The sequence below is a fragment of the Centruroides sculpturatus genome, unplaced genomic scaffold (genome assembly GCF_000671375.1).
Source record: "Centruroides sculpturatus isolate CEXI.00-Female unplaced genomic scaffold, Cexi_2.0 scaffold856, whole genome shotgun sequence".
NCBI classification, from domain to species: Eukaryota; Metazoa; Arthropoda; class Arachnida; order Scorpiones; family Buthidae; genus Centruroides; species Centruroides sculpturatus.
Window position 1 is genome coordinate 363,458 of NW_019385401.1, and position 20,409 is coordinate 383,866.

At 28.5% G+C, this 20,409-nt stretch overlaps 2 protein-coding genes and 1 long non-coding RNA gene across 3 annotated transcripts; all 3 read right to left on the reverse strand.

The window, feature by feature from the left end:
- Positions 1–167: 167 nt before the first annotated feature.
- LOC111638561 (probable ubiquitin-conjugating enzyme protein 17) lies at positions 168–19,319 on the reverse strand. The gene is made up of 7 exons (XM_023384287.1): positions 18,628–19,319; positions 18,429–18,522; positions 18,296–18,339; positions 16,821–16,899; positions 13,197–13,314; positions 801–916; positions 168–722 (listed from the first exon to the last, which is right to left on the reverse strand). The coding sequence occupies exons 1-7, from the start codon at positions 18,645–18,647 to the stop codon at positions 600–602; spliced, it is 594 nt and encodes a 197-aa protein (XP_023240055.1). The 5' UTR covers positions 18,648–19,319; the 3' UTR covers positions 168–599.
- Positions 3,261–5,150, reverse strand: LOC111638562 (probable ubiquitin-conjugating enzyme protein 17). Its single transcript, XM_023384288.1, has 4 exons — positions 5,095–5,150; positions 4,896–4,989; positions 4,763–4,806; positions 3,261–3,366 (listed from the first exon to the last, which is right to left on the reverse strand). The coding sequence occupies exons 1-4, from the start codon at positions 5,112–5,114 to the stop codon at positions 3,276–3,278; spliced, it is 249 nt and encodes an 82-aa protein (XP_023240056.1). The 5' UTR covers positions 5,115–5,150; the 3' UTR covers positions 3,261–3,275.
- LOC111638563 lies at positions 7,229–8,194 on the reverse strand. The gene is made up of 3 exons (XR_002758892.1): positions 7,763–8,194; positions 7,564–7,657; positions 7,229–7,474 (listed from the first exon to the last, which is right to left on the reverse strand). It is a non-coding gene; the product is annotated as an uncharacterized LOC111638563 (long non-coding RNA).
- Positions 19,320–20,409: the final 1,090 nt, after the last annotated feature.

The following is a 20,409-nucleotide window of genomic DNA, read 5'->3' on the forward strand; positions in this document are numbered from 1 at the left end:
AACAACAATTGGATGGAGGCAGTGGGAAAAACCCAAAGACAACCCCCTTTATAAAAAGAGGGGTCGATGCGGCAAAGAGTCAGTCTCTGGAGTTTGGTGTGAACTGTGGATTTACGTGAACGGATTAGCCGCTACCCGAAACTATTCTAATCGCCATATTTATATATAATATTATTATAGTAAATCAAACAGAAATTCCAGGCTTTGCATTACTGTGATCATATTCCAATCACAACAACAAATTAATGTATTCTTTTAGAATATCACGTCTTGTTTAACTCTTAAACATTCAACTATTTGTACTAAAATGTGTGATGTAAACTATTTGTATGATTTATTAATACAGAGGAATTAATTTCTTATTATAATTTATGATCACAGGAAAATGACTAATAATGAGTATCACAGAAAGATGAAAATTGATCATTTGCATGTCAGCTAAAGAGAAAGTGAATAAACTTCTGGATAAGCTCAGAACTGCTGAAACAAGACATTTATAATGGAATTATTTTACATTGAAGAACTGTAATGATAATTGAAGAATTTATCTATGCCTACTGGAATCAAGGCACATCAAACAGATTAGAAAAATTGCAGATTTAAACTTCTATAGCCATTTGAGCAACATCTTCATTAGGTGGTTGTAAAATTTTTAATTCTTTTTTTATTGTGTCTGCTATTGAAGTTAGAGATAAATCTAATTTTGCCCAATTTTCAACATCCTGAAATAATTTTAAAGTTTGATTCAAAATATATATAATTTCATATATATACTGTCTGTACAAAGGTAATAAAAATACCTTTATAATTCTGTTACGCTTCAAGTAGAAGTGTGCTTTTACAACCTCTTCAAATCCAGGTGGTGGGAAATGAAGCTGCTTCAGGATTGCATATTTCATTGTATAGTAGTAAATACCTTAATGATAAAGTTTAAAAATTTATAGTTTATAGATTATAGTTTAATCCTGCATTTATAAATAAAACATGATAAAAAATTTAATTTTCATTATTGTTATATATATATTATTATANACCCTTTATAAAAAGAGGGGTCGATGCGGCAAAGAGTCAGTCTCTGGAGTTTGGTGTGAACTGTGGATTTACGTGAACGGATTAGCCGCTACCCGAAACTATTCTAATCGCCACCGTTCGGGAGAATCACCGCCTAAAGAAATATCGACGTTCGAAAGAACTTTGTGCCACACAGAGACTCGAGGACTAAACGACTATTTGCCAACTTATATCAAGGTATTTATCCTCGCGTGAATTAAATGTGAACTCTCTCTCATAAATACAGGTAATCGGGAAAGAAGTAGATATGTTAACTGAATCAATTGTATATAGCTTAAATAGAACAATAAACGGGCATTATGTATATACAATTTATAGAGTGTAATTCCTCTGATTCTCTCTTTACGTCTCCATCTCGGAACTAAGAGTCCACATACGCGACTGCTCGCGCGTAAATTCGAGCGTAATGGTCTCTGTGTCTACCCAGAAGACACAGTGGTGTCAGTCCTGATAAATTTGTCATTGCCGTCTTCGCTGACGCAATGTTGACCCTTCGGTCCTGTGGTGCCGAAGCATAGAGTGGGGCCCTTCGGCACTGTCACAAAGTCATCCACTACCATATGTCATCAAGCTATATAATGGCTATATTAATAATAAATTACCAAACAATTTGACCCTAGAGGGAGGGGTTAGGTGCCATCTTGTAATAAATTTAATAATTATAATTGTGATTAAACTGGAAGAAAAGTTTGAGGTTTGAGTCCTGCTCCAAACCGATTCTTTTCTTCCAGTTTAATCAAAATTATAGTTATTAAATTTATAACGAGATGGCACCTAATGCCTCCCTCTAGGGTCAAATTGTTTGGTAATTTATTACTAATATAGCCGTTATATAGCCTGATGGCATATGGCAGTGGTTGGTTTTATGATTATAATGTATCAGGTTTGTGTAGAGTTGTTTGTTTATAACAACTGTCTTTTAAATTATTCTAACATAAGGAAAAATTGAAACTGTTTATATTATTTAGAAAGGTTTAAGCTGTTTTGTGAAGCAATACTATACTTATTATAGAAGATAAAAATAAAAATAATTGAGATATCATTAAGTTTGAAATGAATAACAGCACATGCTACAATGCATCAGCTGTATTATTGACAGTTATAAACAGTAGTTTGGTAATATTTTTTTTATTATAATATTGTCTACTAAGGACTTATTATACTGGTGTTCCAATTTTTGCAAAAGGAGAAATTCTTATTCAGAAAAAACAAATCTTTATTTTTCACCTGAAATACCAGGTGATACTGGTGTTCCAACTTCTCCTTTTGCAAAAATTGGAACACCAGTATAATAAGTCCTTAGTAGACAATAATATAATAAAATAGTATAAAATAAGGACAAAAAGGCAATTGAATTAGTAGTTTGGTAAGTTCAAAAAAATAAACTACAGGAGTCATAAGTGTTGTTATATTTTATTAACTGATTTTTTCCCATATATTTTGTTTATGAATTCAAACATTTTCAATAAATAATATTTTAAAAATAAATAATCATCTTTTAATTTGTTTTTTTTTTGAAGAGGTCAGTGCTTATAAAAGCTACAGAGAGTAAAAGCATGATGATTAATTCTTGATAGTTTTGGCTATAGAGAAAAATTACCAAGAAGTGACATCCACTCACAAAATGAAAATTATTTAGAATAATTATTTACTGATGATATATAAGCCTTAGCATTAAAATGATAAACTTTTATATTATTACCATTGTAGTTTAATTGAATATTGTTTTTTTAACTTATATACTGATAAACAAATAATCTTATTGTATGAATTTCAACTGTTCATCATAAATACATATAGTATTTTTTATGTACTAAGATTATAGAATTTTTTAAAAGATAATTTGATCATAAATTAGAATATTTGGTAGAAGTTTACTTAGGTATTCCTTATGGCATCACTTCCTGAATCTCGACATGAGTCTTATAATAGTTATAATAGATGTCGCAGTCAGCTTAAACTATTACATCATGTATTCTAGTTTCAAAATCATTTAAAATTTTAGAAATATGTCAATGGTGAGTGAAATTTGTTTTATTTGAATGCCAGTGTAGTTAGTAGCTGTGCCTGTTACCATAGGGAATGCCCAAGTAAAATTTTATCTAATATTTTATAACTGAAAAAATTCAAACTGTTATAAAATAAATAAAAATTTCTTTATTTTTTTTTTATAAATAATTTTTTTTTGCTTTAGATAATTTGAATTACTTTTTTACCTGTAATATAGAACAGTTCTCTTGCCAAAATTCATCTTGTGTTTCTTTGTTCAGTAATGGGTGAATTACTTTGCCATTTCTGAAAATATATAACATGCAATAAATATAAGTACTTGTGTAAAAGAAAATATTTTTGTATTGAAATCCTATCACTTGCTTAAAATTTAAGGCAATTGATATTAATAAAATAATAATGATAGTAATTGAGATAATTTGTGTTAAATATTTACATAACTAATTTTAATTAATTTTCAACACAATTTTAATTAAAAACAAACATTATATATATAATGTATTATGTCTGTTTTTAATTACAATATAAACCATATTATATAAAACATATATATTATAAAATATAAATAGCCATCAAGTTTCAAAATTGCTTTGAAATAAGTAGAATTAATACTTTATTATTATGTAATAATAACAATAATAATAATAATTAAGTATTACAGTAAATATTATTAGCAAAGCTTCACAAATATGCCCTTATCATGTTTTATTCCTGCCAAACAGAGGTCTTAACTCTGACATAAACATTTGAAAGGACATTAAGATTTATGTCCTTATATTTGTGTCAGAGTAGAAGATTATGTGGAAAACTGTTTTTTGAATTTTTCTGATAACTAGTTTAAAATATATTTTTGAATGGCACAATATTCATTTGAATGTACAGTACATAGTATGTGTATAATTTATGGTGGCAGTCATCTTAACTTCTGTCTTTTGTGCTTGTGAACCTTGCTGCACTAGCACTACAACAGCTAAAATGGAAATAGCTTAACTGTCTTAACAAAGCAGCTTTTCTAGGAAATGTGCCTAACATTTAAATGAATTTTTCCCATCTAATCTATTATTTATTATTAATATTATCACTATTACATATTAAAGTATTATAATCTTAATTTTATAAAAAAATTATTTATGGAGTAGAAAAGAAACAGAAATAAAGCACACAAATTAACAGTTTCAATATAATTTCAACTGCAAAACTATTAAAACATTTCTAGAAATCCAATGCTAATAATTTTCTTAAAATAGTTTTACATAAGAACATTTGAAATTGCATTATATTGCAATGAGACAATATTATAGAAAGACATTCTTATATACTTTAAGTAACATACAGAGTTTCATAATTTAATACTCAATTACAAAAAATATTAAAAAGTAAAGTCCTCACTTAAAGAAGTTTTATGTAAGATTTCTTTAAGTGAGGCGTTTATTTTTAATACTTATTATATTAACAGAGAATCAAAGAGGAATGCCATTATTTATGTTTGTTTGACATCTCTATCAAATATCCAGAGGAGTTGAATCTTGAGAAAGAAAAAGTTTCAAATAAAACATACTACATATCTGAAAGTTATCATATACATAAATTGTATTTGTATTTAAAATATTGATCCAGCTGCTGTCAGACCTGCTGGACGTATTCCTACACTTATGTGCAATTATTTTAAATTTTTACTTACACAGGTAAATTTGGATGAAATCTGACATTTTTCTTCCCAGTTGTCTATTACAGAAAAAAATTAGTTATTTCATAACTGGAACAAAAAATTTGAAATTCAATGTTTTGAAATAAAAATATGCATTATATCTTACTCTGAAATTAACTTTAGGTGGTTTTACAGGATATTTTGAAGGGAAATAAATATCAAACTGAAAACAGCCATTGGAAAAAGGTGATCCTTCTGGTCTGTAAAATTAAAAATTAACACTATAGCAACATATGCTAAAATAATCAATTTACTAAGTTAATAATTTTATTTCAAAATTTTGATTTTGAAACAAAATTATTTACCCTGTTATTAATGCTCTCATTAAACTCCTTTTTGCTTCATCCTANATATTTATTGATTATCATGATATTACTTTAAAAACAAAAAATGCACAATATAACTGAAATTCTTGTGGCAACATAACAGTGAACCATATTGGAAAAAAAAGTAGAAATATACAAGTATATTCAGGATGATTGCATTAAACCAGAAAGGAAGTAATTTAAGTATTTCTGTAATCAGAGTTGGCTCTAGGTATGATCAAACTGAATAGCTGCACAGAGTGCCAAAAACAGGAACACAAAATGATAATATATTTAAATTATAACATTTTTTTTATTTTTTGCAGTAAGTTTTAATAGAAACTAAGCAAGTATTCATGTAATATTTTGTGTATAAATTTTAATTTTAATAAGTAATTAGAATGTTTGGGCACCCAAAAATTCTTGCATATAACACTGGCAAGGCTGGAACTTGCATTGACTATAATGGTAGAAAAATGGGATTTTCAATTAATAAATTTAATTACAAATATCAATGTTAGAATTGAAAAATACATTTTAAAAGAATTTTTTTTTTAATAAAAACTAAAATTAATTTAAAGCCCTTATTCACTAAAATATGAATTTAAATGATTATTGCTACATAATTTCCAATATTAATAATTTCCTGCAGAATTATCATGTAATTTTAATAAGATTTAGTGCATAATATGTTATGAAAATTCCATAATATTCCATTTTTATTCCTGCATAGTATTTTTCATTGTAATATACAGTATATTCCGGCATATAAGACGACTGGGTGTATAAGACGACCCCCAACTTTTACAGTTAAAATATAGAATTTGGGATATACTTGCTGAATAAGATCTGAGAGGCAGAGAAGATGTACGGTAATAGGATATATACAAAGATGGGCTGGACGGGTGAAAGATGCATGTTTTTCTGGGCACTGCGCCGCTCTATCTCTATCCACATGCCAGGCATCCCAGCCAACTGCAGCACCCGTCCTATAAGACGACCCCTGACTTTTGAGAAGATTTTCCTGGGTTAAAAAGTCGTCTTATATGCTGGAATATACTGTACAAAAAATTAGAGCAACAATGACTTATTTCAAATATGGTTTACTGTTACTTTGCCTCAAATATTTCAATTATTTTCAATTATTAAATACAAATAAACAATGCTAAAATATTGACAAATATCACAGGAGATACCATAACAATCATTATAAAATATAAATAGCCATCAAGTTTCAAAATTGCTTTGAAATAAGTAGAATTAATACTTTATTATTATGTAATAATAACAATAATAATAATAATTAAGTATTACAGTAAATATTATTAGCAAAGCTTCACAAATATGCCCTTATCATGTTTTATTCCTGCCAAACAGAGGTCTTAACTCTGACATAAACATTTGAAAGGACATTAAGATTTATGTCCTTATATTTGTGTCAGAGTAGAAGATTATGTGGAAAACTGTTTTTTGAATTTTTCTGATAACTAGTTTAAAATATATTTTTGAATGGCACAATATTCATTTGAATGTACAGTACATAGTATGTGTATAATTTATGGTGGCAGTCATCTTAACTTCTGTCTTTTGTGCTTGTGAACCTTGCTGCACTAGCACTACAACAGCTAAAATGGAAATAGCTTAACTGTCTTAACAAAGCAGCTTTTCTAGGAAATGTGCCTAACATTTAAATGAATTTTTCCCATCTAATCTATTATTTATTATTAATATTATCACTATTACATATTAAAGTATTATAATCTTAATTTTATAAAAAAATTATTTATGGAGTAGAAAAGAAACAGAAATAAAGCACACAAATTAACAGTTTCAATATAATTTCAACTGCAAAACTATTAAAACATTTCTAGAAATCCAATGCTAATAATTTTCTTAAAATAGTTTTACATAAGAACATTTGAAATTGCATTATATTGCAATGAGACAATATTATAGAAAGACATTCTTATATACTTTAAGTAACATACAGAGTTTCATAATTTAATACTCAATTACAAAAAATATTAAAAAGTAAAGTCCTCACTTAAAGAAGTTTTATGTAAGATTTCTTTAAGTGAGGCGTTTATTTTTAATACTTATTATATTAACAGAGAATCAAAGAGGAATGCCATTATTTATGTTTGTTTGACATCTCTATCAAATATCCAGAGGAGTTGAATCTTGAGAAAGAAAAAGTTTCAAATAAAACATACTACATATCTGAAAGTTATCATATACATAAATTGTATTTGTATTTAAAATATTGATCCAGCTGCTGTCAGACCTGCTGGACGTATTCCTACACTTATGTGCAATTATTTTAAATTTTTACTTACACAGGTAAATTTGGATGAAATCTGACATTTTTCTTCCCAGTTGTCTATTACAGAAAAAAATTAGTTATTTCATAACTGGAACAAAAAATTTGAAATTCAATGTTTTGAAATAAAAATATGCATTATATCTTACTCTGAAATTAACTTTAGGTGGTTTTACAGGATATTTTGAAGGGAAATAAATATCAAACTGAAAACAGCCATTGGAAAAAGGTGATCCTTCTGGTCTGTAAAATTAAAAATTAACACTATAGCAACATATGCTAAAATAATCAATTTACTAAGTTAATAATTTTATTTCAAAATTTTGATTTTGAAACAAAATTATTTACCCTGTTATTAATGCTCTCATTAAACTCCTTTTTGCTTCATCCTAAGTAAAAGTAATACATAATTAATTTTATCAAAATGATGTTTATAAATTAAATTAAAAATAGATATACATAGGTATAGCCAAACAATCATCTTAAATACTCAATTATTAAAATTAGCAGATTTATAGCCTAATACTAAGTAATTTGCTACTAGAGGTAGATGTTAGGTGCCATCTCTTATCTAAATTAATAATTATAATTTTTAAATAATAATTTAGAATCATCTGGAAGAAAAAAACTGGTCTGGGGCAGGGCTTGAACCAGCAACCTCTGCTTGCCGTGCAGTGCACTTGCCAGTTGCACCATGTGGACCCCAACAAGCAAACCTTTCACTTCCAGATGTATTTAAATTTAGATATAACCTTACATGGCTAGTAGCAAATTACTTAGTATTAACTATTAAAATTAGTGGATTTATAGCATGAATACTTAAGACTATGTATTGTTTGGTTTATAAATTAAAATTATTTATTATTATCCTTNAAAGTACAGTGGAACCTCGGTATACGACCTTAATCCGTTCCTGGTGTTTGGACTTATACCGAATAGGACGTATACCAAACCAACCTTTTCCATAAGAAGTAATGTAAAAATGATTAATCCGTTCTCATGTAAAAAAAAATGGCTGGTTTTAAACACTTCGCTTTCCTTGCTAGTTTCTGCTTGATTTTTCATGAGATCAGCATGTATCCTTTTAACTTTCTCGCAAATAATTTCTTCCAATACGCTGTTTCCAGCACTGTTTTTCAGTTATCCAAAGCAAAAGCAATTTCTCGACATGATCTAAAGTCTTCGATCTCTGTTTAGAAATTGATTTAACTCCTTTCGCAACATTAGCAAATTTAATAATGTATTTTTTGCGATTGTCGATATCGTCGTTTTCGAAATACGGAATGCTACAGTTAAATCTCGTTAAATCTAGAACACGCGTGTCACCTTCATATTTCTCAACAATCTCTTTTTTCAGTTCCGTTGTGATTCTAGTCATTTCTTTATTTGTTTGTTGCCCTTTTGCAATTCATGATTAATAAAAATAATAAAATGTTACTTATAAATTAAAATCAGAAGAAATTTAACAAAGTTATAAACCGTAGCACCGTGAATGTCTAGTCTAGTGTAGTACACCGATAATGCTACTTGTTCATAGATGGCGCATATAATTGAATTAAGTCGTATACCGAATAAAAGTCGTATATCGAGCAAAATTTGTTTCGTCAAAATAGGACGTATTCCGAATTGGACGTATTCTAAAGCAGACGTATACCGAGGTTCCACTGTACTATAAAAGTAAATTAAAAGTACTATAGATTTAAATCTACTCATGTATAAAATAAAGTGAAAAACTAAAACATGCTATGCAATTAGCATTACATGCAATTATTTATCATTTGAACAAGTCAGAAGTTATTTATTTTTGATAATTTTTCAACATTGTTTAAATGAATCTTAGAAAATGAAAGTTTAGTTAAAATACATAAAAAACAAAAAAAAAAAAAATTCTGAAACTATAAAATTGTAACAGAGAGAATTTTAAATACAGGCATTCCCTGCTTAATGTTTCCCAGGTAGAACATTTTTTACTTTTTAATATGTAAACTCTCAGACAGAGTTTGAGAGATAACATCTTTTTCAAAGAAACTATTTTTTGGGTGATGTTTATATAAGAATATTTTGTATTAAATTTTTAGGATGTTAATATATCTTTAACAAAATTTATGTGCAAGAAGTTTGAAGCTACATTCCAAATACAATTAATTAGAACCATATGTAGATGTTTTGAAAGTGCCTCAAGTGACAAGAAAAGAAATTTACATCTCAAATATAGCTAGCACTGAAAGAGGCATCATAATGACATATACCAATACCTCCAATAGTTGAAAGCCTAAACATGCTTTCATAACATCACCAACTCTCTAATTATAGAAGTGTCAGAGAAATTGCTAAGAATGTGCTGTTTATTATCATAAATTTTTGTCTGCAATTTAAAACAAAACTCTTTATTGTTTTGTGTTATTTATCATGCTATATTATAAATATAATGCTTATAGTGTGGCAAGCAGATAATTACTTTGTATGCAGTAATATGCACAACGTGTTAGCAACTATATTAACTATATGAATACAGGCCTTGGAACAGAAAATGACTTCAAAAAATAAGTGAGAATAATAACTCCAAACGGAAAAAGTGACTAATCAGTGACTGAAATAAAATTAGTTGGCCATGATAATATATATTATTTGTAAGGAGTCAACTTCAAATGTTATTTTATTTTTATGGGTTTTGTTTCATTTGATGATATAATTTAGTTTGATAATGTTTTCTTTTGTTTAAAGGACAATAACTAATAATAATTATGAATAAAACAATCATAATTTGTAATTATAACCAGAAAATACCACAAAACGAGCTTTCAGCTATTGGCATTGTTTGCCACAGTGACTAATTTAGAATTAATGCTTGCTCAGGGTCCTGATGCTCATGTGCATTTCTTGCTTCTGCATAAACAATGTCATGATTGCAAATTCTGGTGTGAAAATGTGAAAAGTTCATTTCTGTCTGTTTTTCACTCTTCTCGCATTTGCATAAATGCAGCCTTATAGCAAAGACTCAAATATAAATAGACACCAACACACATGAATTTTTTTTTTTCAGGAGGTCTCAAAATGCAGAAATTTGCAAAAAACTTGGAGGATCAAATCTGATACAATTCCAATATTTTTCCATGTTATATACATAACTAGCTCTGATTATATAAATAATAAAAACACTGTTTTTATTTATTATTCATCAATAAATCCTGTAATTTGTTACAAAGTTATAAATTTATTAAATTGTCCCTTAATAAACTTTGTTAATATTTTATAAAATTTCTAAAGTTGAAAAAAATTTAATCAGTAATATTGTTACACTATCAAAATTATTAAAACAAAAATAAACATAATTTAAAAGAACTCTATTTATCAATTTTTGCACTTTGTTTTCATTTTTACACTTGTTTATTAACACCTGCCCTCAAATTGAAGGTGTGAATGTTAATTGTGAGGGGTTTGGAAGAATTAAAATACTGTATATTGAGAAAAAATTTGTTGATGTTAGACTGTGCACACTCAAATTTATGATATTGTGTAATTAATATTTTTAAGACCTCAAAAGTCATGTAATAACATGAAGTTTTCAACATGCAACAAGAAAAAGGTGTTATGGGCATTGCAATTTAAGTATTTAAACATCAATTAATGAAGTAACATGTGACTGCTTGGTGTCACAAAAATTTCATTGCCCACAATGGCAGAAAAAGTGAGAAAGAGTGACTAACTTAAAAATAGTGAGAATAGTGAACCATTCCAAGGCCTGCAAATATAAACATCCAACTTGATAGTTATATATTAAAGCCAAACAATTGCCAAATTATGTTGGGCTATATTACTACTACTATTATTAATTAAATGCTAAATAATTTGCCACTAGAGGCAAGTGTTAGGTGCCATCTCTTGCTAAATTTAATAATTATTATTAAATTAATATTTTAATAATTAATTTAGAAGGTTCTGGAGATACTATGCCAAGATAGATGTGGTAGCTAGCCGAGTGCCATAGTGGGAGTTATAGACTATACACACTGAGTCATTTCCAGCTGGCACTGTAAGTAATCAAGTATAACAACTTATTAATTTAGATATAATCAAAGGGAGAATCAGATGAAAGTCTGGATAGCATAATTTGCAATGCAACTGCATGGTATAAAGAAGTTGATGGTTTGAGTCCTGTTTCAGGCCAATTCTTTTCTTCCAGAACCTTCTGAATTAATTATTAAAATATTGATATAATTATAATTATTATTAAATTTAACAAGAGATTGTACCCAATGCCTACCTCTAGTTCCAAATTACTTAGCATTTAATTAATAATAGTAGTAGTAATATAGCCTGATGTAATTTGAAAATCGTTTGGCTTTAACTATGTTAACTGTTTAGTGATCAATAAAGCAAGAACATCTAGGCACTAAAAAACCACATAAGTTAATAACAGATATGATTTTTAGTTTCTGGATGTCCTATCTCTAGTGATCAGAAAATGAAGTATCAAGCATTTTACATCCTAATATGATAATTTATAACTTATAGATGCTATATTGTTGTGAGCCCGCGGATTTTTGCGGGTCTTTTAAAAATTTAAATTTTCTTGTTAATTAACTTCGGGAAAAACCCGAAGATTTTGTACTAGATTGGATTTCACCGATTGTATCACAACTCGCTGAGGAAGTTTACAGTTAGGTGTGAAAAATGCACCGTCATCGTCAACAAGAATCGATGACGTGTCAGCTCTCGCACGAAAAAGTATAAAAGCTCGAATCTCCGTAACCTCAGGGCGATTCGTCATAGGAAGTTGTACTTAGTAATAGTGTCACCGAAACTCCCGAGCCTCCATTCAGCGGACCCGATCCTGCTATAGAGAGAGGACCTCGAATAGAAGACACGGAAGACACCACACCCTGAACGTTCGCCAATTCGCCCTGCCACCGACAGGTATTTTGGGGTATATAGGATTTGTAAGCGCTCTCTCTCGAACTCGAAAATTCGTGCTCGAATTTATGTAAATAGTAGAGATAACCGCTTTTAACCTCTTGTAGTGCTTAGTTGAGTATATAATAAATGCTTGTTTAGTTTTAAACCTGTTTCCTGTCATTTAAGGACGCCTATCAACTTGCTCACCTCCCTCCCCACTCGAACTGCCCTCCTAGCCATCCGACGACGCCGAGATCGGGTTTTATCAACCTGTTGCCGAGTAAGTGGTCAGTGGGAGATTGATCCCTGACCCGCGGTTTATCTCACATTGTGAATTAGTTGAATTTTGGATTCAAATTTAATGCATTATAACTTATACATTTAAAATAATGGGGAATAGAGTCCCAGTTAATGTTTTCATACAGAATATTTAATTTTCAGGAACAGATTACTGATGTTAAGTCAGAGATGGCTGTAGTTGTTTAAATTAAAGTTAATTAACTAACTACCATAGAAACTTACTCCATTTTAACAAAATACAGAAACTGGAGGGTATGTTAAAAAATAAATTTAACCTTAGAAATCAATTTCAGCAAAAAGTTTAATAAAACAAAAACTTTTATTCAACTATCTTCTATTTTTATTGAATGTTCTATTTTGGAATACTTATCTTAAGAAGACCTATCAAATTAGGTTGAAACTGTTTTTGTTTCATTAAAATTTTTGCTGGAGTTGCTTTCTAAGTTGTGAATTTATTTTCTTTTATTCCATTTTATTCTTATTTTATAAATTTTTATTAATTCAGTATCTAAATTAGTACACTTAAATGTATTGTCCATCAAAATTTATAATAATAATAATAAAACTAATTTTAAATATTAATTACTTTTATTGTAGGTAGTAGTTAACCAATTTCCCAAATGAGTTCCAATTAACACATGATGTAAATTTTCAAAAAAAACTGGATCTGTTGTCTTCAATAAATTCTGCATTTCTATTAAAACCTATAATTTTCAAAAAGCTGATTATAAAACTATTAAATCAATATATTAAAATTACATATAAAATATATAATGTTCTCTTTATTATTATGTAGTAGTCTTTCTTAAACTTTTGCAGCTAGAGATGGTCAATTTTCTTGAGATCTGCTTCAAATATATAAATACAGTGTAATAATTTTATGTCAACTATGATATTATCAAGCTCATGATTGCTGTGTAATATTATGCAATAAGATACTTCTTTAAAATGTAATATTTTAAAACATAAAAAGTAGAATGCAAAATAATAATAATAATAATAAATTTGAAGTTTACCATGGATACTTTATAAATTGTTATACAAGATATTGAACTTAATCTAAAATTGTTTACATTGTAGTGAAATGCAAACTAAGAACTGGTATTTAGTCTTGGATTATCTATGTAGCAAAATGAACATATTCAAAGTTATCATGTGATTCAATAAATAATCTCACCAAATAAGTTCATATCACTGAACAAGTTCAAATACATTCTCAGTGCTACATGAATAAGTCAATAGTTCTGTAGAGTGAATCTACATATTAAGTCAATAACTTAAATTTAACAATAACATCTTGTCTTACCATATTCTTGTGTATATAACAGGTTATCTGGTGTTTAAGACGAGATTATACACCAATTTTAAATTGTAATAATGAACTTACACTTAAGAAGCAATGATTGCTCCCGCAGGCATGGAGTAAACAGTAGGGCAGGTTATCAGAAAGTTTTATTTTTTATTGTAGCAATTTTCTGTGGATTATACTCCCACAGCAAATTGCAGGTTATATGCACAAAATAAAGGATAAAATAACTTAATTAAAATTTAGTGATTAACTTTTTATACATAAGGAAAAAATTAAAATTATAAATGATTTTTATTTATAAATCTGAAGTAATTATCATCTCATTTCTTCAATAAGCATAATATTAGAGCAATTAGTACCTTGCAGCAATTCCTGTCTGTCTAACAATGAAAAGATATATCAGTTATAATAACTGTCATAAAGTTGTGAGAGTCAAACTTATTGGAATAAATTGTTAAATATTTTTTACGAAGAACAGTTTAGAGAAATAAACAACAAACCGATATTTAAAAAGAACATAAAACTTTTTTCCCATGAACTTAATTCCGAGATGAGGATGATACATCCAATGTGTCACCCGGAATCTACGAAAAGACGAAAGAAAACAACAATTGGATGGAGGCAGTGGGAAAAACCCAAAGACAACCCCCTTTATAAAAAGAGGGGTCGATGCGGCAAAGAGTCAGTCTCTGGAGTTTGGTGTGAACTGTGGATTTACGTGAACGGATTAGCCGCTACCCGAAACTATTCTAATCGCCACCGTTCGGGAGAATCACCGCCTAAAGAAATATCGACGTTCGAAAGAACTTTGTGCCACACAGAGACTCGAGGACTAAACGACTATTTGCCAACTTATATCAAGGTATTTATCCTCGCGTGAATTAAATGTGAACTCTCTCTCATAAATACAGGTAATCGGGAAAGAAGTAGATATGTTAACTGAATCAATTGTATATAGCTTAAATAGAACAATAAACGGGCATTATGTATATACAATTTATAGAGTGTAATTCCTCTGATTCTCTCTTTACGTCTCCATCTCGGAACTAAGAGTCCACATACGCGACTGCTCGCGCGTAAATTCGAGCGTAATGGTCTCTGTGTCTACCCAGAAGACACAGTGGTGTCAGTCCTGATAAATTTGTCATTGCCGTCTTCGCTGACGCAATGTTGACCCTTCGGTCCTGTGGTGCCGAAGCATAGAGTGGGGCCCTTCGGCACTGTCACAAAGTCATCCACTACCATATGTCATCAAGCTATATAATGGCTATATTAATAATAAATTACCAAACAATTTGACCCTAGAGGGAGGGGTTAGGTGCCATCTTGTAATAAATTTAATAATTATAATTGTGATTAAACTGGAAGAAAAGTTTGAGGTTTGAGTCCTGCTCCAAACCGATTCTTTTCTTCCAGTTTAATCAAAATTATAGTTATTAAATTTATAACGAGATGGCACCTAATGCCTCCCTCTAGGGTCAAATTGTTTGGTAATTTATTACTAATATAGCCGTTATATAGCCTGATGGCATATGGCAGTGGTTGGTTTTATGATTATAATGTATCAGGTTTGTGTAGAGTTGTTTGTTTATAACAACTGTCTTTTAAATTATTCTAACATAAGGAAAAATTGAAACTGTTTATATTATTTAGAAAGGTTTAAGCTGTTTTGTGAAGCAATACTATACTTATTATAGAAGATAAAAATAAAAATAATTGAGATATCATTAAGTTTGAAATGAATAACAGCACATGCTACAATGCATCAGCTGTATTATTGACAGTTATAAACAGTAGTTTGGTAATATTTTTTTTATTATAATATTGTCTACTAAGGACTTATTATACTGGTGTTCCAATTTTTGCAAAAGGAGAAATTCTTATTCAGAAAAAACAAATCTTTATTTTTCACCTGAAATACCAGGTGATACTGGTGTTCCAACTTCTCCTTTTGCAAAAATTGGAACACCAGTATAATAAGTCCTTAGTAGACAATAATATAATAAAATAGTATAAAATAAGGACAAAAAGGCAATTGAATTAGTAGTTTGGTAAGTTCAAAAAAATAAACTACAGGAGTCATAAGTGTTGTTATATTTTATTAACTGATTTTTTCCCATATATTTTGTTTATGAATTCAAACATTTTCAATAAATAATATTTTAAAAATAAATAATCATCTTTTAATTTGTTTTTTTTTTGAAGAGGTCAGTGCTTATAAAAGCTACAGAGAGTAAAAGCATGATGATTAATTCTTGATAGTTTTGGCTATAGAGAAAAATTACCAAGAAGTGACATCCACTCACAAAATGAAAATTATTTAGAATAATTATTTACTGATGATATATAAGCCTTAGCATTAAAATGATAAACTTTTATATTATTACCATTGTAGTTTAATTGAATATTGTTTTTTTAACTTATATACTGATAAACAAATAATCTTATTGTATGAATTTCAACTGTTCATCATAAATACATATAGTATTTTTTATGTACTAAGATTATAGAATTTTTTAAAAGATAATTTGATCATAAATTAGAATATTTGGTAGAAGTTTACTTAGGTATTCCTTATGGCATCACTTCCTGAATCTCGACATGAGTCTTATAATAGTTATAATAGATGTCGCAGTCAGCTTAAACTATTACATCATGTATTCTAGTTTCAAAATCATTTAAAATTTTAGAAATATGTCAATGGTGAGTGAAATTTGTTTTATTTGAATGCCAGTGTAGTTAGTAGCTGTGCCTGTTACCATAGGGAATGCCCAAGTAAAATTTTATCTAATATTTTATAACTGAAAAAATTCAAACTGTTATAAAATAAATAAAAATTTCTTTATTTTTTTTTTATAAATAATTTTTTTTTGCTTTAGATAATTTGAATTACTTTTTTACCTGTAATATAGAACAGTTCTCTTGCCAAAATTCATCTTGTGTTTCTTTGTTCAGTAATGGGTGAATTACTTTGCCATTTCTGAAAATATATAACATGCAATAAATATAAGTACTTGTGTAAAAGAAAATATTTTTGTATTGAAATCCTATCACTTGCTTAAAATTTAAGGCAATTGATATTAATAAAATAATAATGATAGTAATTGAGATAATTTGTGTTAAATATTTACATAACTAATTTTAATTAATTTTCAACACAATTTTAATTAAAAACAAACATTATATATATAATGTATTATGTCTGTTTTTAATTACAATATAAACCATATTATATAAAACATATATATTATAAAATATAAATAGCCATCAAGTTTCAAAATTGCTTTGAAATAAGTAGAATTAATACTTTATTATTATGTAATAATAACAATAATAATAATAATTAAGTATTACAGTAAATATTATTAGCAAAGCTTCACAAATATGCCCTTATCATGTTTTATTCCTGCCAAACAGAGGTCTTAACTCTGACATAAACATTTGAAAGGACATTAAGATTTATGTCCTTATATTTGTGTCAGAGTAGAAGATTATGTGGAAAACTGTTTTTTGAATTTTTCTGATAACTAGTTTAAAATATATTTTTGAATGGCACAATATTCATTTGAATGTACAGTACATAGTATGTGTATAATTTATGGTGGCAGTCATCTTAACTTCTGTCTTTTGTGCTTGTGAACCTTGCTGCACTAGCACTACAACAGCTAAAATGGAAATAGCTTAACTGTCTTAACAAAGCAGCTTTTCTAGGAAATGTGCCTAACATTTAAATGAATTTTTCCCATCTAATCTATTATTTATTATTAATATTATCACTATTACATATTAAAGTATTATAATCTTAATTTTATAAAAAAATTATTTATGGAGTAGAAAAGAAACAGAAATAAAGCACACAAATTAACAGTTTCAATATAATTTCAACTGCAAAACTATTAAAACATTTCTAGAAATCCAATGCTAATAATTTTCTTAAAATAGTTTTACATAAGAACATTTGAAATTGCATTATATTGCAATGAGACAATATTATAGAAAGACATTCTTATATACTTTAAGTAACATACAGAGTTTCATAATTTAATACTCAATTACAAAAAATATTAAAAAGTAAAGTCCTCACTTAAAGAAGTTTTATGTAAGATTTCTTTAAGTGAGGCGTTTATTTTTAATACTTATTATATTAACAGAGAATCAAAGAGGAATGCCATTATTTATGTTTGTTTGACATCTCTATCAAATATCCAGAGGAGTTGAATCTTGAGAAAGAAAAAGTTTCAAATAAAACATACTACATATCTGAAAGTTATCATATACATAAATTGTATTTGTATTTAAAATATTGATCCAGCTGCTGTCAGACCTGCTGGACGTATTCCTACACTTATGTGCAATTATTTTAAATTTTTACTTACACAGGTAAATTTGGATGAAATCTGACATTTTTCTTCCCAGTTGTCTATTACAGAAAAAAATTAGTTATTTCATAACTGGAACAAAAAATTTGAAATTCAATGTTTTGAAATAAAAATATGCATTATATCTTACTCTGAAATTAACTTTAGGTGGTTTTACAGGATATTTTGAAGGGAAATAAATATCAAACTGAAAACAGCCATTGGAAAAAGGTGATCCTTCTGGTCTGTAAAATTAAAAATTAACACTATAGCAACATATGCTAAAATAATCAATTTACTAAGTTAATAATTTTATTTCAAAATTTTGATTTTGAAACAAAATTATTTACCCTGTTATTAATGCTCTCATTAAACTCCTTTTTGCTTCATCCTAAGTAAAAGTAATACATAATTAATTTTATCAAAATGATGTTTATAAATTAAATTAAAAATAGATATACATAGGTATAGCCAAACAATCATCTTAAATACTCAATTATTAAAATTAGCAGATTTATAGCCTAATACTAAGTAATTTGCTACTAGAGGTAGATGTTAGGTGCCATCTCTTATCTAAATTAATAATTATAATTTTTAAATAATAATTTAGAATCATCTGGAAGAAAAAAACTGGTCTGGGGCAGGGCTTGAACCAGCAACCTCTGCTTGCCGTGCAGTGCACTTGCCAGTTGCACCATGTGGACCCCAACAAGCAAACCTTTCACTTCCAGATGTATTTAAATTTAGATATAACCTTACATGGCTAGTAGCAAATTACTTAGTATTAACTATTAAAATTAGTGGATTTATAGCGTGAATACTTAAGACTATGTATTGTTTGGTTTATAAATTAAAATTATTTATTATTATCCTTGAAAACATTTCAAATTCAAATTATTAAATATATGCAGTGTTTATTACTACTATGTGATCAAATGACAATAGTGCAAGAAGTAGTGCAAGAAGTTTGGTGATGTCATGAATTAGCCAAGCTTGCTGTACTGCCAACTCATGGCATTATGAAGTCTGATTCACAGTGTCACCAAACTCCTCACCTTAGTGTGAGTTGTTATATTTTCATTTGATCATAGTATATTCTATTTCTAAAGTAATTTTATTGAATTATCCTAGAAAATATAATATCTTACTTTTTTAAGATATTTACGCCCCANATTTAATAATTAATTTAGAAGGTTCTGGAGATACTATGCCAAGATAGATGTGGTAGCTAGCCGAGTGCCATAGTGGGAGTTATAGACTATACACACTGAGTCATTTCCAGCTGGCACTGTAAGTAATCAAGTATAACAACTTATTAATTTAGATATAATCAAAGGGAGAATCAGATGAAAGTCTGGATAGCATAATTTGCAATGCAACTGCATGGTATAAAGAAGTTGATGGTTTGAGTCCTGTTTCAGGCCAATTCTTTTCTTCCAGAACCTTCTGAATTAATTATTAAAATATTGATATAATTATAATTATTATTAAATTTAACAAGAGATTGTACCCAATGCCTACCTCTAGTTCCAAATTACTTAGCATTTAATTAATAATAGTAGTAGTAATATAGCCTGATGTAATTTGAAAATCGTTTGGCTTTAACTATGTTAACTGTTTAGTGATCAATAAAGCAAGAACATCTAGGCACTAAAAAACCACATAAGTTAATAACAGATATGATTTTTAGTTTCTGGATGTCCTATCTCTAGTGATCAGAAAATGAAGTATCAAGCATTTTACATCCTAATATGATAATTTATAACTTATAGATGCTATATTGTTGTGAGCCCGCGGATTTTTGCGGGTCTTTTAAAAATTTAAATTTTCTTGTTAATTAACTTCGGGAAAAACCCGAAGATTTTGTACTAGATTGGATTTCACCGATTGTATCACAACTCACTGAGGAAGTTTCCAGTTAGATGTGAAAAATGCACCGTCATCATCAACAAGAATCGATGACGTGTCAGCTCTCGCACGAAAAAGTATAAAAGCTCGAATCTCCGTAACCTCAGGGCGATTCGTCATAGGAAGTTGTACTTAGTAATAGTGTCACCGAAACTCCCGAGCCTCCATTCAGCGGACCTGATCCAGCTATAGAGAGAGGACCTCGAATAGAAGACACGGAAGAC

Excerpts from the sequence above, each read along its gene's own strand:
- LOC111638561 (XM_023384287.1), bottom strand. The coding sequence starts at position 18,647 with ATGAGAGCATTAATAACAGG. Across the intron at positions 13,315-16,820 it reads AGAACTGTTCTATATTACAG|GTTTTAATAGAAATGCAGAA; the intron begins GTAAAAAAGTAA and ends TGAAAATTATAG. Across the intron at positions 917-13,196 it reads AACTACTACCTACAATAAAA|GTATTTACTACTATACAATG; the intron begins GTAATTAATATT and ends TTTATCATTAAG.
- LOC111638562 (XM_023384288.1), bottom strand. The coding sequence starts at position 5,114 with ATGAGAGCATTAATAACAGG. Across the intron at positions 4,807-4,895 it reads CACCTAAAGTTAATTTCAGA|ACAACTGGGAAGAAAAATGT; the intron begins GTAAGATATAAT and ends TTTCTGTAATAG. Across the intron at positions 3,367-4,762 it reads TTTCATCCAAATTTACCTGT|AAATGGCAAAGTAATTCACC; the intron begins GTAAGTAAAAAT and ends ATATATTTTCAG.